Consider the following 17,273-nt stretch of genomic DNA (forward strand, 5'->3'; position numbering starts at 1 on the left):
AACCATGCTGTGCCTCAAATTCCGTATTTGCAAAGTGGTGATAATAAACGTGCCTCGGTATCTGCGAGGGGGGAATGCTGATGTATGGAACGGGCTGAGACCAGTGCCTGGATTTAAATGAGATCTTTTCATATTCTGGCGATCCATCATCCTTTGTCGATCCACCATACGTGCTGCGAGTAGCCCCTCGCTTGCCATTTGTTCGTGATTTCTTTTGTCACACAGAAGTTTTAGGCTTTGCTGTGTAAAACCTGCATCTTGGATTTTAATCAACTGGGAACGTGTTGTCCATGGATAGTGTGAGGCAGACCTCTCGGGTCACTTTGTCCTTACCTGCTAGCCAGCTGTCTGGTCCCGTGTGTTTGCTGATGTCTCCTTTCCCCTGATTGGAAACACTGTCCTTACCACATACTGAGTTCCCGTTTGTACATCCGTCTGTTTGTGGCTGCAGTTTTAGCAGCAGACCTCTCCGTCTCATCCTGTGCTTAGTGAGCATGCCAGTTTGGCTCTGGCCACGCAATCCACTTTGATATCTGGAAGGGCAGGTCCCTGGGGGGACTTAGACACCATGGAGAAGCAGGGTGGTTTGTCTTTAGCTCCTTCCACCTCCCAGACTCCAGGCGTTTCCCTTTGGCCCTCCCTCCCCCCATGGGCAGTGTCTTTCCCGTTCCTGCACCAAGTCTGCTCCTGCAATGCTGTCCATCCTAGATGCCAATGACGGATCATAGATTTTAATTCTTTTTAGTGTAAAATATTTTCAATGTACTGAAAACAGCAGAGAATAGAATAAACATCTACTTTGAAGAGAGAATAAACATCTGTACTCCCCTATTCGTTGAATCTTAACCCTTACCATCTTTGTTTCAGCTTTTCAAATTAAGAAATAAATTATAACAGATACGGTGGAGGCCAAAAACCATGTGAATTCAATGTTCATCGTTTCCATATATTTTAAAAATGTCCTGTTTTTCCTGCCTATTTCTGTACCATGACCTTTTTTCAGGCAAATGTCACCCTTATCCCCCAGAGGACTTGCTCCTAGCTGTAAACCAGTTGACCTTGAAGGAGAAAAACACTGTACGTGCAGAAATCAGGTGTGGGGGCGGGGCGGGATGCAGGAGAGTGTTCCTGAAGTGGTGGCCCTTCTCTCCGTCCTGGAAGCATATCTTGTAAATAAGGACTGCATTGGGAAGGTGTGTCTGTGTCTGGAGATTTTTCTAGGCAGTGGTTCAGACGCAGGAGGTGGTGGCTGAGACCTAAGAAGAAAAAAACAGCTTTGAGAGGGGGGGTCCCAGCAGGAGGAGCGTTGGCACAGGGACAGGAGAGCTCCCGGGGGCTTTCGGACCGAGAAGAAACCCTTCCCAATGGAGGTGATCAAGGCAGCATCAGAGGAGAGGGTTCCGGGGCTGCTGCTTGGCTGAGGGGTTGGAGGTGAGATGCCACACAGGCCCAGTGGGTACGGCTTCCTGGGGTAACGGAGGAGACGCCCACTGAATCCTCCTTCCAGGGTCGGGAGAGCTGTACACAGTTGGACCACATTCCCTCCTCTAATGCATTGCCCGAGGCCCTGGCTGGGTCTCTGGGATGCGTGTCTGCAGACTTGACCATCTTGCCTTCCTTCCCGCAATTCAGCCCCTTGCTCCTGGCTTGTCTGTGCCATGCGCTCAGATCCACGTCCTCATTTCCATCTCTGTCTCCACCACCATGGAGACCTGAATGTCGGACTCTAGCTTCCTGACCTGCCTCCCCCCGGGCCAGTTCCACCTCCCTAACAGGGTCGCCCTCCTCGTCTGACCCTGTCTCCCCAGGAGTCTCTGACTCCTTAGCCAGAGTCGCACTTGCCATGGTCTTCTGTGATTCACGCCTGGGCTCGCTTTTTCTCCAGGAATCCTGGCTTGCCCGTTTTCCTTCCCTGCACCCATCCCTGCGCCCCTGCTGAGAGCGCACTCTTCCTATCTCAGCCTAGCCCTCCACCTCTCCTGGGACAGCTCACCTCTCCTGTGAAGGGTGGCGCCTGCCTGTTGCAGGTCCCACCCCAAAGGCACTCAGGGAAAATGGCTTCTAGTTGTCGGGTATAAAGTTGAGGAAGACGTTGCTGAAGCAGAGCAGTCTCAGCAGAACGTGGAACTGCTCTTAGAAAGGCCAGCCAGGGGGATGAGGTTGCATATGGCTGCCTCTGCTATGCAGTGCTCGTCTGGGGGAGCCATCGGGGCTCCCCAGCCCCACCCTGCCGGGACCGTGCTAACCCCAGGAGGAGATGCACCCACCCTGGAGTCACCATGCTGTGGGAGGTCACCTCAGCATGATGAACCTGGGGTTGAATGTTTGGGACGCCCGGGACGGAGGAAGCCTTCTTCTGCAAGGCCGTCTTCCTCAAGTGGGATGACGAATGCATGACCTAGTCCTCTTCTCAGCCGGGGGTCATTGAGTGCCTCGGCCTCCGCCAGCCCTGTCCTTCAGGCTCCAACCAGGGAAGGAGAAACCACTTCAGTCTGTAAAGCAGAGGGGTCGTTTTTACAGTAGTTTAAACATTTTATATATACACACACATACAAGTGTGTATATGGAGATATTATTCAAAATATACACATGCATACATCCATATATGTGTTACTTTGTATTTTGAAATTATTTTAGCAAAAGTGCAAAAATAGGGCAGGGTATTCCCATGAACGTATCACTCAGCTTCCCCTCATATGAACACCTTACGTAACCACAGTGCAATTGTCAGAACTAAGAAATTCACTTTGGTACAACGGGACTTCATTTGGGATTTTACCCGTTTTCCCACTAATGTCCTTTTTCAGTTCCAAGATCTAAATTTGTATCACGTTGTCATGTGTCCTTAGCCTCTTCCAGTCTATGACACTGTCTTGGTCTTTTCTTGTATTCCACAACCGTGGCACTTTTGGAGAGCACTGGTCACTTATTTTGTAGAAAGTTTATCAATTTGGGTTGCCTGATGTTTTCTCATGGTTAGACTGAGGTTGTGCGCTTTTGGCAAGAGCACCTCGAAAGTGATGTGCCCTGCTCTGCATCCTACTGGGGAGGCCATGAGTATATGTTTTATTACGGGTGGTGTCATCCTCACCACTTGGTTTTAAGGTGATGTCTGACAGATTTCTCATTTTTCCTTTTCCCGCCCTGTAATTAATATCTTGGGGAGATGCCTTGAGACTGCAAATATTCAGACAGAGGGAATTTAATCCAGGGTGTTGGTTACCCAGATGGTAAGGGAACTGAGAGGCTCAACAACCCAGGGATTAGCAACGCCAGGAAGCCGTTAGAGACCTGAGGCACAAAGGGAAGAGATGGTGTTGCCAGAGCCAGAGGTCAAGGTCATGCACAGACGGCCTCTGTGGTGAGGGCTGGAGCCATGAAGGAGACCCGTCACTGCTGGTAATGCCATCTGAGGCAGCGAGAGCGGGGAGAAATGCCCTGGGTTCTCTCTTCCAAACCCAGCTGATGCAGGAGCCTGGGGTCGCAGTCTGCAGGGGTGAGCCCCTCTGCAATGCAGAGCAGGACTAGGCAAAAAGTGGGCGTGCGGCCAGGACTCACCCGGGACTGGCACGCCTCCGTGGCCCTTCCCTCGAGCTGTGCTGGCCAGTAAGGGAGCCACGAGCCACTGGTGACTCTCTGGCGCTTGACATGGGGCTGGTCCAAACTGATGTATGCACTAAGTGGATTTCAAAAACTTAGTGTGGAAAGAAAAATGTAAAATATCTCAATAATTTTTACGTTAATTACCTATTGAAGTGATAATGTTGTAAATATATTGAGATAAATGAAATTTAATTTTGATCTTTTTAAACTGTGGCTACTAGATCGTTTCAAGTTACATCTGTGACTCCTATTTGTGGCTTTCATCCTGTTTTCCCCGGCCAGCACTGCTCTAGAATACACACTTGTACCTGCCTGGGTCATCAACATTGTAATAAAATCCTTCTCCTGTACAAAGGTCGTGCCCTTGGCTCACAGTCGGGAGGCTGTGCCCAGCCAAGGTTTTACAAAAGCAGCACTGCAATGGCTTTGAGCCGTCCACACTCACTCACAGTTCTGACCAAGAGTGGTAAGCAGAGAGATTGGGCTCGTCTGCTTTTCCTGTATCACACAGGACGTAAGTCGAGGTCAATGGTCAGCATAGGCTGCACGGCTAGCTAATGTTTAACACAATGATAAAGACACCACCGTATCGCTAAATAGCACCTTACAGAAGAAGGCCATGCTGTTACTACTACTTCCTGTCTCTACAGTATTTTTATGGTTTCCAAAGGTCCTCGCCTCAGTCTTGTAGAGTCACCCAGCCTTGCTGTCCCCATTTTACAGATGACAAAATGGAGCCTGGGAGATCACACAGATTGCGCTGACTCTCAAACTTCTGGTGCATCCCGTGGGAGCTTATCAAAATGCTAATGTTTAAGTCCCACCCTCTCAGAGTCTTGATTCAGTGGGTGGAGGGTGGCGTCCAGGAGCTCTGTGTGGCAGGCTTTGGGGACTGGCCTGCAGGTGGTGGTCAGACCACACTTCGGGCCATGCCAGGCCTCCGAGTTCTCAGGGTGAGTGGTGGGCCAGGCTCAAGCCAGGATTCTGACGGCCAGTCTAGGATGCTTCCCCAACGCCAGGCTGTCCTGTCAGTCCCAGGGTCCATCGTCTTCTGGAACGGGGCGTATGGGAAGGTCATACACACATGCCTCACTTCCAGCTCTGGCCGTGACCCTGGAGAGGGCTAGTGTGGCTGAAGCCAGGTCAGGCGGTCAAAGACAGTGCTGATTTTTCTCACAGTGACCCTGTGTCATGTCTGGTTGACTTTAAAAATGTAGCTGGATCTTTGTCACTTTGGTGGGTTTAGGTGAAGGGAAGTGAGTTTGCCTTCCCCAAGCGTACACCAAAGGGTCACCTCCACGTGGAGTTGGGAGATGCCAGCGTGGCCCTGCTGGTAGGGAAGGATTTGCCATTGAAATGGCCCAGCAGGATTTGGTTCTGCCGCAGGAGGGCAGGGCCACGCCTGGGGGGCTGGGGCTGCGTGAGGACGAGCCGGTATGTCTTCCCGGCACTGACCACTCCTTTCTCCTCTGCAGTGGACAGCAGACTGCAGCGAGCAGCTGGACAGCAGCTGTTCCCTCTCACGAGGACGAACACCGTCACAGCAGGTAAGGAAGCAGCTCCGTGCTTCATCTGGGGGTTGTCATGTGTCCTGCTGTCTGCATTCCTGAGAGGTGGGGATGTGGAGAGAGCAGGAAATGGGAAACTGGAGGGTGCAGTCTGCCCTCTGGAAAGTTCTCCCCTAATATCCAACCCACAGTGAAGCCCCTCTCCAAGCACACAGATCCATAAGATTTCTTTTCAGTAGCAGTGTTTTTATAATAACAAACATCTGCAAGCAACCAAATGTCTATCGAGAGGAGAATGGATCAATAATACTTGATATGTCCTCACAGTGCAATATTATTCAGCAGTAAAGTGAATGAACTGGAGATTCACACATCAGGGATCACGTGAGGTTCCCCTGATGGATTGCACAAACAAGGGGACTAGGGTTTGGGTGCTGGTCGGTCACTTTGGAGATCACTTGTGATCCAGTTTGCAGAGGACCCGGAGGGGCCGGGTGAGGGTGTGAAGTGTCTGAGACCCGTCCATTTCTCCCGGCGAACCAGCTGTCCTGGGACCAGGCCGAAGCTGGCTGCTTCTCCCTGTTTGCTTGCCTGTGAGATCCCAAGCCCCCACCCCACCCTGTGTGGGTCGCGTGGCCAGGAGGGAATGAGGAAGCTGCTCTTCCAGAGCTGTCCCTGGTGACCTCTTGCCTCCCTCTGGTTATCCAGCTGTTCTGCTGACAACTCATCCTTCCCTGTGGGAGACAGTGGGATTAGAGGCTGGAAAAAACATTTATCTCCACCTAGGGTTTCCAGGCGGGAATTCCCAACCTTTCTCAGGAATTTTTTTCGCTTTCCTGTTCCGGAATCCCAAGATATAAACTGTTTTCTGTTCTCCACGATGAACTGCCGTGGAAATGTGAAATCATTTCCAATGCCATGAATCAAAGTGACTGCCGATACTACCAACTACCTAGGTTCAAGGAGCCGATTTCCCGACCAACTTTTCTCAGGATTCAGGAACGGAAAAGCAAAAAAAATTCCCGAGAATGGGCGGGAATTCCCTCCTGGAAACCCTAGCGATAAATAGGAAAAATGTCTAAGAGATACATTGTGAGTAGTACGTTTATTTCCCATTGTGGGTAATAATGGGTTCAAGGAGCCAATTTTCCCGATTTCCCGACCAACTTTTCTCGGGATTCGGGAATGGGAAAGCGAAAAAAATTCCTGAGACCAGGCGGGAATTCCCGCCGGGAAACCCTATGTCCACCCTCCAGCCCAGCCTCACCTTGCACCTGTCCAGAGAGCTGAGTGGAGCCTCTATGGCCTCCTGCAATAACTTGCTCTTGACGTCGGAGAGCCGGCGAGGGCAAGAGGGAAGGCTGCTGGGCCTGAGTCCTGGCGTGGTCACACCCCCCGGTGCTGTGTGAAGCTGCTCGGAGCTCAGCACAGCTCAGCAGGTTGAAGAGGTCAGGTGTTTCGGAAAGGACTTCCCATAGACTTCCTCAGCCACGGAGTGTTTGCAAAGGCCTGGTGCTAAGCTCTGGTGGGTCTGGAGCATGGCCCCTGCCTTTGGAGGCCTTACCACTTAGTTAGAAGGACAAGGTCATGTGTAAAAGAATGCCCAGTGCTGGGCAGGAGATGCAAGCGTCCAAAGGGGGCCCCAGACCTCAGGTGGCCCAGAGTTAAGAAGCCTGGGCAGGCCCGAGCCAAGGAGGTGGGACTGAGCTGGACCTCCTAGATGGATAGGCCATGGTTGGAGCCTGCGTGTTGTACGTACACCATGCTGCACGGAAAGGCAGGAGTAGGATTGCAGTGAGGTCTCCTGAGGTCAGGAAAACTTTGGTTCAGCCATGAAAGGCCTGATATTGAGATATTAGTGACTCAGTTAATTAGCGTACAAACAATAGAATGATGTAAACGAGATGGAAATTTCTTTCTCTCTTAGTACAACCTGGGTGGGTATTCAGGGCTGGCATGGCAGTTCAACAGTGTCAGGACAAGCGTCTTCCTTCTCATTGCTCTGCTCTGTCCAGGGTGTTGCCCTTGTTCCCATGGTGCATGATGGCTCACATCCCAGTGGGAACACTGGGCCTGTGATTTCCCCTCATGTAGCAGCCGTCCTCTGATGCCCTCTACTGAAGGGCTCAAAGCTAGTCGGCATTTCTTAAGTGACTGTGTCACGAGGAAAGCCCCATGTAACTGGCCTGCGGCAGCTGGCCCTGCCCACGCTGTCCTGTCCCAGCTCCCTCATAGAAGGAGAACCAGGGAGCTTCCCGTTGAAGAGTGCCTTTGCTGGGCGCAGCTCTGAGGGGATGCTGCTGGCCCATCCATCCAAGGCTCCCTTCAACCTGGTCCACCAGATGTAGAGCACTGGGCCGGCTCTTGGGGACACCTCCCAGCCCCAGAAGCACACCCACTGACCTCCTGTCCATACCCTCTCATCCAGGCAGACCCTCTCCCTAACTGATAGTGCAATCCAGCTATTCCATGTGCATCTGCCTGTCCCCTCAGCCAGCTGGGCGACCCAAAGGTGTGAGCTAGGGCTGACTCTACTTCCCTGACTGCCCCTGGTCTAGGGCCTTGCACACAGGAGGTACTCGTAATGATACCTGAGTTGGCCCAGACCCAGTCCGTGCATCAGGCCTTAGTGGGCCCTATGCCTCTGCCACACCAACTCTGCGGAGCTTTCTGAGATCATTGGGATGATGGGACAGCTCTGTCTCCCCACATTCACCCATGGGGGAGAATTCATTTCAGGGGGAAACTGAGACTGAATTGAGACTGGAGTGGTTGGCTGCTCTGGCAGTCCCGCTGAGTGCCCCATTTTGGCCACATGGGCCCAGGAAAGGGGGGTGGCTGGCGAATGCTAAGGTGCCACATTCTGCCCAGGAAGCTCCATGTGGTGGGTCATAGACCATGCCCTGAATGACAGGCCCAGATGTGGGCGCCATCCTGGGATTAGTCATACACTGGGGTCATTGAATGTTATTTCAACAAATGTAAAAAACAACCCAACCTTGCCTCTCTGAAGCCATTCAGAGGCAGAAAATAGAAGAAACCTAGAGTAGGCTGAGTCCCATAAGATGGGAGCAAGGGGGCTCAGAGAGTCCAGAACAAAAAAATGGGCTACACGTAGTCCCGAGGAGGCCTGTCCACCCACCGGCAGTTGGCATCCGGCTGCATTGGAGACTGTGTGGCATCCTGGCCGCCTCTTTCCAAGAGAGTTTATCCGTCACCTATCATTTATTTAAGAGGTTGGACAGTTTCCATCTTCTCATTGTATTGGGGAAAATGCATGGAGATGATTTAGAGGAAGGCATCTGAAATGAGAGAGTGCAACCCAGTTCAGTTAGAAAACATTTCAAGGTCCCAGCATGGGGTTTAGCATTCAGGGAAGAAAGCCAAAGTCATACAAAGGTTGTGTGAAGTCAGGAGTGAGAGCTCTTCTCCATCTACACAGAAGAGCCAAGGAGAGGAAATGAATGTGCATAACAGCAGCAGGGCCTATCATTAGATCTTGAGAAGGACTTCCTGACTGGAGGACTTGGCTGGCGGAGTGGACTGTTGAGCAAGGTAATGAAACCTTGCCGGGAACCTAATAAGCACAGCTCCTTATCAGACGGGTTCATGCAAAGCCCTGGGAAAGGTGGGGGTGTGGCAGAAGTGATGTCTCTGAGTCCTGAGATCCCACACTCCCTGAAACGATGAGAAAAGGATCCTCCCCTGTTCCATCATGAATGCCCAGTAGCAAATTGAAGCATCAGGAGAGAAAGAAAGAGCCTTGTCCCAAGGGTCAGGAAAACTAGATATTGACCCAGGGGTGGCACAAAGTCCAGTGCCTCTTCTGCAAAATGAGGCATTGGACCACACAGACTTCTCTGAGCGTCTCTGAAAATCTCTTTCATTGTTTACATTTGATGTCTCCACGAAAGTACTAACTGGATCCAAATAGCTGCTAAACACAGCAGCAGGTGTGGATTTTCCAGATTTTTCCACTGTTCCCCCATCCACCCTCATACCTGTGCCAACCTGCAGGCTAGGTATATCCTAGGTGCCAACAGTGCCTCTGACCCAGGAAATGACAGGTGGTGGGCAGAGGTGAACCTCAAATACACTGCTTACCTCTGGTCCACAGAAAAGCGTAGGAGTTTTCGGCCAGCCATCTCTCTGCCCTTCAGTAATTATACTATTGGTTCAGTGCCAATTTAAAAAACTCATTAGTACAGATGATATCTTAGGAAAGTGCCTAGATTTTTAATCAGCTTTTGTGAATATTTGAGAACTATCCTGTGTGTGTTCATGGCACTGCGTTCTATTCAGTCAGTATTTATTGAGTACCTGCTGCAAGCGTGGCAGATGCATACATATGAGCTAGAGCCTTCTGGCTCACTACCCATTTGCAGAGTAGAGGATAGTTAACATGAAACAGGCTACAGACACCCTTGTTAAGGTCCCCACAGAGACGTCCTGACAAGTACTGCAGTCATTCCAGAATGGTCCTGTTGGTCTATGTGGGTAGGAGAATGTCTTGCAGGACAGGAGACTTGGTCCGTGCCTTCAGGGGTGGGTAGCATGTTAGACGGAAAGGAAAATAGGAGGAAATGAAGAGAGAAGAAATGGTGTTAGCAAAGGCTTGAAGTTGGGCACAATGTCGGGATGTTGGGGCAACAGGAGAAAACACGGTAGAATGGATGGCTATCATTGGGTGTCACTAGAGTAGTGGGGGATGAAGATAGTGAATGTGGAGGTGTCTGTGTGCTGCTAAGATGCTGGAACTGCTGTCCAATCCCACCGCTGTTTGTGCACCTTGTAGATCTTATATTTTCTCTGGTGTTCCATACAAGTAAAGTGTGTCCCTTTGTATCAGTCAGCATAGCCTGGGTAATGCTGCAGTAACAAACAGCTCCGAATCTCAGTAACTTTAAATAACCCATTCAGGACCAAACTTGATGGAGCAATTGCTGTTTTAATCAGTTATGTCAGAGGGTGGATCATGTGGTGGGTCTTACTTTGGCAATTCAACACACCAACTCAGATGTAACCCATGTCACTTCCACTCTGAACTTGTTGCCCAGAACTGGTCACATGGTCCCACCCAACCATAGGTACACTAAGAAGTATAATCCTACAAGGAGCCTGGAATGGGGGAAACAGAACCTATTTGGTGACTGCCGAGATGAGTGTCACAGGCCCCACCTCTAGCAGAGGCTCACCAGAGGCTGGAGCTGACCTCTTCCTCCCACATCAAGTCCAGAACTAAGCAGGTCACCAGTGAACCCTAAAGACCTCATGGGCTCTCAGGATGATAAGTATCTCAGAGGTCACCAAATCTACCCACCCCCCTAACCCCCCATCCTGCAGTGCAGGAACCCTGTCATGTGGCTGTTGAGCTGCTGGACATTTCCAGTAGTGGGCAGCTCACTGCTTCAGAAGGCACCTCATTGTTAGGCAGCTCCATTAATAAAAATGTCTTTCTTTGGCATGGCCCCAAACCACCTTCTCATAACTCCAGTTGATGGTTTTAGTTTAGTCTCTCCCCCAGCAGTCCACCATGGCAAGGCTGCTGTTTAATCTAAATATCCTCATTCAACACACAATGGGATTTATAGATGATGTAATACAGAATTGTACACCTGAAATCTATGTAATTTCACTAACAATTGTCACCCCAATAAATTTAAAAAAAAAAAACTTCGTTAAAAAAAAAAAGAATACCAACAAAAATACCAGTATTTCATTTTTTTAAAAATAGCACTAAATACCAGTATACCTGAATATGGAAAGTTGATATTTAAATTCATTAATAAATAACTTCCTATTCAAAATTAATTAATTGATTAATTAATTAAAAATATCCTCATTCCTGCAGCTGTTTCATTTTGTTTATTTATTCATTATTTCATCCATTGATCCATTCAGCAAGCCATTGTGGAGGGCAGGCAGTGCTCAGAAGTCTGGGAACTGACATGACGGTTCTTAGGTCCTATCCCATCCTGGGCTGCCCTCCTGGGAGCACCATAAGCATGGACTATAATTCCTCTTAATAACCCTCCCAAAACTACACACGCTCCTGCTATTGTGATCCAATCGTGCCACCTCCACCGCTGTCAGCACGCGAGCCTCTCTTTTCCAAAAGGTGGCATCCATCCCTATCCTCAAGGTGCCTTCTGGCTCCATCTCACCTGAAGCAACCAGAATACAACACTTACCAAACAATACTGATTATTAAATTTATAGGGAGAGCAATCAGCAACCATTCACTAAGTGCCTGCTGTAATCAATATGAGCCACGTGGCTTGGCCCCTACGCTCAGAGAACCTAGTGTGCCTAGAGAAATAAGACTTTCTTGAGTGGAAAAGCAACAGTCCAGAGCAGCATGTGAATACCCGGAGAAGGGGGACGGTGTCTGCAGGGGAGCTTGCATCCAGCAGAGGAGGTTAAATATACAGGCGTGAGGGTGGAGAGGCCATGTGGTCATGGTGATGGGATTGGACAGAGAGCTGGAAGACGTCAGTTGTCACCTCTGTACCTCTGACTTACTATTCGATCATGGGTGACCTACGTCAACTCGCTGCAGCCTCAGTTTCCCCTCTGAAAAATGAGTGAACTAGGCTTAAGGCCCTCAAAATGTTTTGTGAAAAATACAGACCGAGGTTTCTACTTCAGGGAAGATGGAGTATATGTTCTCCATCTTCCTGCTAAGTACAACTAAAGCCCTGCACATTCTCCATAAAGCAGCCATCAGAAGATTCTGAAAGCTGGAGAGAGTAAGGCGGACCAGCTAGGGAACTTGGGACTTGACCTCCCTGGGTTTCTTTTTGGCCTCCTATATCCCAGGCTTAGAGCTGAAGAAGTGAGTAACCAGGAAATGCCAATGGACACATGTTTAAAAGCACCCCATAAAAGCCTACTCTCGTTGACGATGGTCCAGAAAAAGAGCAACCTCGCAAGATAGAAAACTTGTAGACCACAACTGCTCTACTGCAGCCAAACAGCACAGAAAACACTGTGGCTGCACCGACACCCACACCGGCAAAGACCCAGTCGGAGCCTGGACTCTCACCCTCCCCCAGCTGTAACAGGGTGCCCCCAGCCTCCCCCACCGGGGTGGTGTCAGAGAAGGCCGGTTGGAAGCTGTGACTTTCAATACTGCCAGCTTGTAACCACCCCCGTGGTATCAATGGAGACCATGTGAAGGGGGCTGGACTCCACCCCACTCAGAGCTAGTGAGACGCCCCTCCCCTCCCTGTTGGGATGTGTCAGAGGACGCTTAATAGAGAGCTGGGACTTCCAATGTCACCCAATAGTAATGAGGTCACCCCCAAGGGCAGGGTCATGGGGGCCATGTGGGGACCTAGAACGCCGCCTCCACTAGTTGTAACAATAAGCGCCCCCCTGACTTCTACTTTCACTGGCAGGAGTGAGGCTGTGCCCTGCCCCCTTCCCTCCCTGAGTGGCATCACAAAAAGCCAATGAAAACAGAAGATTTAAATAAGTTCCGCATCTCGCAACCTATCATGAAAGTGTCCTACTTGCAATCAAACATCATTTGTCATACCGAGAACCAGGAAGATTTCAAACTTAATGAAAAGAAGATAATCAACAGATGTCAACACTGAGATGCAAAATTGGACTAGTAGCTAGAATATATAAAGAACTCTCACAACTCAATATTAGAAACATTCCAACTTAAAACAGGACAGAATACACATAGAGACATTTTTCACCGAAGAGGATATACAGATGGCAAATAAGCACACAAAAAGATGTTCAACACCATTAACCACTAGGGAATATCACTATACACCTATCAGAATGTCTACATTTTTACTATGTACATATATGGAATAACAACACCGAATGCTGGTAAGGATGCAGAGACACTGGATCACTCCTACATCACTGGTGGAGATGTAAAGTGGCGCAGCCACTCTGGAAAACAGTTGGGTGTTTTGTTTTGTTTTAAATTATACGGGCAAGTACCATATAATCCAGCCCTGGCACTCCTGGCTGTTTATCCCTGAGAAATGAAAACTGACGTTCACATAAAAACCTGTACTCAAATGTTTCTAGCAGCTTTATTCATAATTGCCCCAAGCTGGAAAAAACCCACATGTCCTCCAACAGGTGAGCGGGTGACAAGCGGTGGCACTCAGCTGTAGGGAGGAGCCAGCTATTGACACATGCAGCCACCTGGATGAATCTCCAGGGAATTAATTATGCAGAGTGAAAAAAAAAGCCAACCCCCCCCCCCCCAAAGTTACCGACTGTATGATCCCGTTTATGTAACATTCTTAAAATGGTAAAATTATGGAAACAGTAGTTGCCAGGATCAGGAGAGGAGAGGGGCGAAGAGAGGAGGGGGCCGGAGTATGAAAGGGCAGCAGGATGGATCCTCGTGCTGGTGGAAATGTCTTGTATCTTGACTGTCCCAACATCGGTATCCTGGATACAACGCTGTGCTATGGTTTTACAAGTTTCCCCTTGGGGAGAGACTAGGTAAAGGGTACACGGGATCTCTCTATATTATTTCTTAAATTTAGACGTGAATTTACAGATTTTGTCTACACAAATTTTATTTTGTCTAAAATAAAAAGTTACTTTTTTAAGAGTAGAGAACCTTCTGTTTCATCAAAATCTTTAAAGGAAATCCCATATAGAAACCCAGCAGGGGCAGAACCGCTGGGTGAGACGGGGGAAGGAGCCAACGCGCTTTCTCCTCCACTCCGTCCATCTCATTGCTGTGGGAGCACCCCAGCAGAACTCCCAGGTCACCCCTAGACCAGATGACCTCTCAGCCCCTTTCTTCCTTGGCCTTCTGTAGCCCTGAGTCTGGCATTGGCAGGAAGGGAGGTGTCCCTGGGGACGGGGGAGTTCCAAGAATGCCTCCTAGTGAGGAGCCTGGGAAGGTGGGATCCTTTCTTTGCACAGGGACATGGGGCAGGGTGGGGACCGGGAACAGCCCCCATTATTTCAGCAGATGCTAGATAGGCAGCCAGCCAGAAGTGGCGTCTGGTGTGGCCTCGTCCAGAATAGCTTCAAATAATAACGGGGCTGTTTAAATCCTACACCACAAACCTAATTAGCTGAGAGAGAATGGGCAGAAAGGGTTGACTTAGGGGAAATGTACTCGAACTTGGCCACGGGCTTTAGTCATCATCTCCCACCTCTCCCTGGTCTTTGAGTCTTAATTTGAAGATAGCGGGGGTAGAGAGGGAAGGGACAGAATGGACAGATAGACACAGACTTTCCAGAGTAACAGGAAGGGCCTTTGGTGCTCCTGAACTCAGCTCTGGTGCCACCCAGAAGGTTCTCTGTGCTGTCATTCTCCTGCCTCAGAGGCCCTTCTATTGTCGGGGATTTAAAATACTGGGGGTCTATCATTGTCTTTCCCACTAGCATGTGGGGTGCTGTCCTTGGTACTGATCTCTCTCTCTCTCTCTCTCTCTCTCTCTCTCTCTCTCTCTCTCTCTCTCTCTCTCTCTCTCTCTCTCTCCAGGATAGGACTTTCTCCTTAGGCCCTGCCCTCCCCCTTCCCCAACACCTCCCTCTGCGCTTGGTTCCTTATTTCTTCTGTCAAGCAAACCCAAGTCACCGTTCAAGTCTGGTTTAGTCTGAGCCTGAGAGGAGTTTCAGACCCAGCCTGCGTGAAGCACCGGTTTTGGCCTAGGATATGCCATTGGGGGGAATCTTTCTGCTGCCTATCCTATTCAGCCAAGTTCTGCCTAGTTCTAAACCCTTGCAGCCTGGAATTGCAACACACACACACACACAAACACACGCAAAAATCACTGTGCAGTTGTGTTGTTAAGAGAAAAGCAGCAGAGAAGAGGGTTGGGTTTTTTCCTCCCTACACCTGACTTAGCATGTTTTTCTACTATACAATGATTGCCTCCCACCGTGTTTCATTCGCTCATGCACCAAGCCCCCCACATTCCCCCTTAATTTCAGTATAGCAGATCTACTCCCTCCACCAGCACTGCCTTCCCGAACATTGGCAGAGATGGACCTGGACAGGGATGGATATGTTACTGCATTGTGGAAATCTGCAGTGGGGTCAGAATTTATCTGAATAATTGCATAATGCAGTGGTTGAGAACATAAACTCTGGACCCCACTGTATGTATTCCCATCCTGGGAACTAGCTCTATAAATGTGGACGAGGTCACCAAGCCTCAGTTTCCTCATCAGTGAAATGGGCTGATGGTAAATAACATCGGTTCCCTCCGGCTGTAACAAATGTAAGGCGCTCAGATGGTGCCTGGCATACAGGGTGCTGCGTCAATGGTTTCTGTTGCCATCATCTGGAATCTGTCTTCCCCTGAGCTGAGGGTAGCTTTGCTCCCAGCAGGGCCTCTCAGAGGCGGCTTCAGTCTCCCTGCCTCTGGGCAGGCCGTTTCCATTTCTTCTTCCCCGTGGTTTAAAGTGCTCATTATCCCTTTGTGATCTGTTCTGAGAGCAGCGAGGTTCACCCTGGCATGGGGCCCCCTAATTGCCAGTAAAAGGGGCTGTTGTGAAGGATTCAGCGGCGTTTAGTGCTAAAAGCGATCCATTGAAAAGGGTGATTGTTTCTGATAAGGCTTCTCAAAACCTTGGCACTGCAGCAACCTGGGGGGTGGGGCCTGGGTGACCACAGGGCCCAGGAGGACTGGGGCTCAGAGACAAGCCATGGTCACCAGGACCAACCAGGAAATTGCAAACTGGAGAACATTCTTGGGAAAGCCAGGGAGGTTATATGGAGAGCTCCCAGTGCCTGGCCCCTGAGTTCTTGCTAAATAGTATTTCATGGATGCTGGGTCCCAAGTCTAGGATGGGGAGTGAGTGGGCAGGGAGACACAACAAAGAAGTGAAGCAAAGGTTTCTACCTTCAACGAGAAGACAGACTAATAAGGGGAGAGAGCTAACAGCGAGCATTAGATGGCTATTTCCTAAAGGGGGTTCTGTGGAACCCTAGTCTTGCAAAGCGCTCCGTGGAATTAGAAGGAAGGGTGGCATGAACTTCTAGCTAAAGGAGTTTGGGAGACACTGCATACCATACTACCACCTCCTTGAAGAGTCAGCATCCATCTCAGACTAATAAAGACACGGAGAAGTTCCACAATAAAGTAATTTATTTAACAATCTTTTACCCCAGTCTGTCCCAAACATTTGACAAGGGAGCCCTTTTGAACTTTTTCCCCCCATGTGAAACTCTTGAACGTCCAGTGTTTCCAAAAGCACGTTCCGTGGACCACTCCAGCTGCACTCCATTTAAACCATCAACACTTCCCTCCACGGGTGATTTTGATGCCCATCAACATTTGAGAGTCAGCAGATCCGTGATGCTAGAACACCACAGGGAGCTCCGCCACAGAACAGTCAGGGAGGGACCGACCACCAGGGTCCGTGTTGTACATGCTGTGCGTTCATGGCACTAGCATTAAGAGAGGGACGCAGGGTCTAGCTGGGTTCCAGCAGAAAGAAAGCCTGGGGGAAGGGAGGGTGGAAAGAACATGTACTTATTTTCCCTGAGCCCAGGAAGACCACAGTGGCCCAAGAATATACCCCATACCTTGGGCAGCTCTGTGTGGCCGCAGAGCCCCTTCACAGCCGGACTGGTGTGTGAGCCAGTCACTAACACAGCATTACCAGCTCTCCCAGGTGGAAGCTGAGTACTCTGCAGCCACAAGCAGAAGGCTTGAGAAGGCAGGGGGTGCCTGGGAACAAGCCAAGTCCTGGTCACCTTCTTCTCTGTCCTTAGTTTGTCCTCACCTCTGCATGGGTCCTCAGTCTGAGCAAGCGTCAGGGTGGTTTGGAGGGTGAGGTGAGTCTGGCTCCTCCGTAGCGTAGAGTTCCCAGAAATCAGGCTGCAGTCTGCTTGTCTGTGAATCTGCTTGTCTGCAAACTCTTGCCCCTCTGCCTTCTCTTGGCACGAAGAGGCTTGTGTGTTGGATGCAAACTTTGAGGGTTGGTGACCAGAACTCAAGAAGAGGGGAATATCCCAAGAGCTTTGACCGGATCTGAAGCAACCAGGCAGGGGAGCCTGAGGTCTGCTTGGATGTTGCCAGCCCAAGGCTAGTGGACCGTGCGAAGCCCTCAGGTTCTGGCTGCCCCATTTAGTTGCAGCAGTCATGACTGCCTAGGCCAGCATCGACAAGGGACAGCAAAGGAAGGCTGTGCCCGTGAGGTTCTTTCCTCTTT

The 17,273-nt window shown here is 49.9% G+C and overlaps 1 protein-coding gene across 6 annotated transcripts in view; it reads left to right on the forward strand.

Moving 5' to 3' along the window:
• The window catches only part of CTIF (cap binding complex dependent translation initiation factor), a 260,246-nt gene that overhangs the window by 76,651 nt on the left and 166,322 nt on the right, over nt 1-17,273 (forward strand). For all 6 annotated transcript variants that reach the window (XM_019721333.3, XM_019721357.3, XM_019721364.3 and 3 more), the window contains one exon: nt 5,079-5,150. In XM_019721333.3, the coding sequence (XP_019576892.3) occupies nt 5,079-5,150 (72 nt within the window). The remainder of the gene's footprint in view (nt 1-5,078; nt 5,151-17,273) is intronic.

The sequence above is a fragment of the Rhinolophus sinicus genome, chromosome 4 (assembly GCF_057876585.1).
Source record: "Rhinolophus sinicus isolate RSI-liver-muscle chromosome 4, RSI-T2T, whole genome shotgun sequence".
NCBI classification, from domain to species: Eukaryota; Metazoa; Chordata; class Mammalia; order Chiroptera; family Rhinolophidae; genus Rhinolophus; species Rhinolophus sinicus.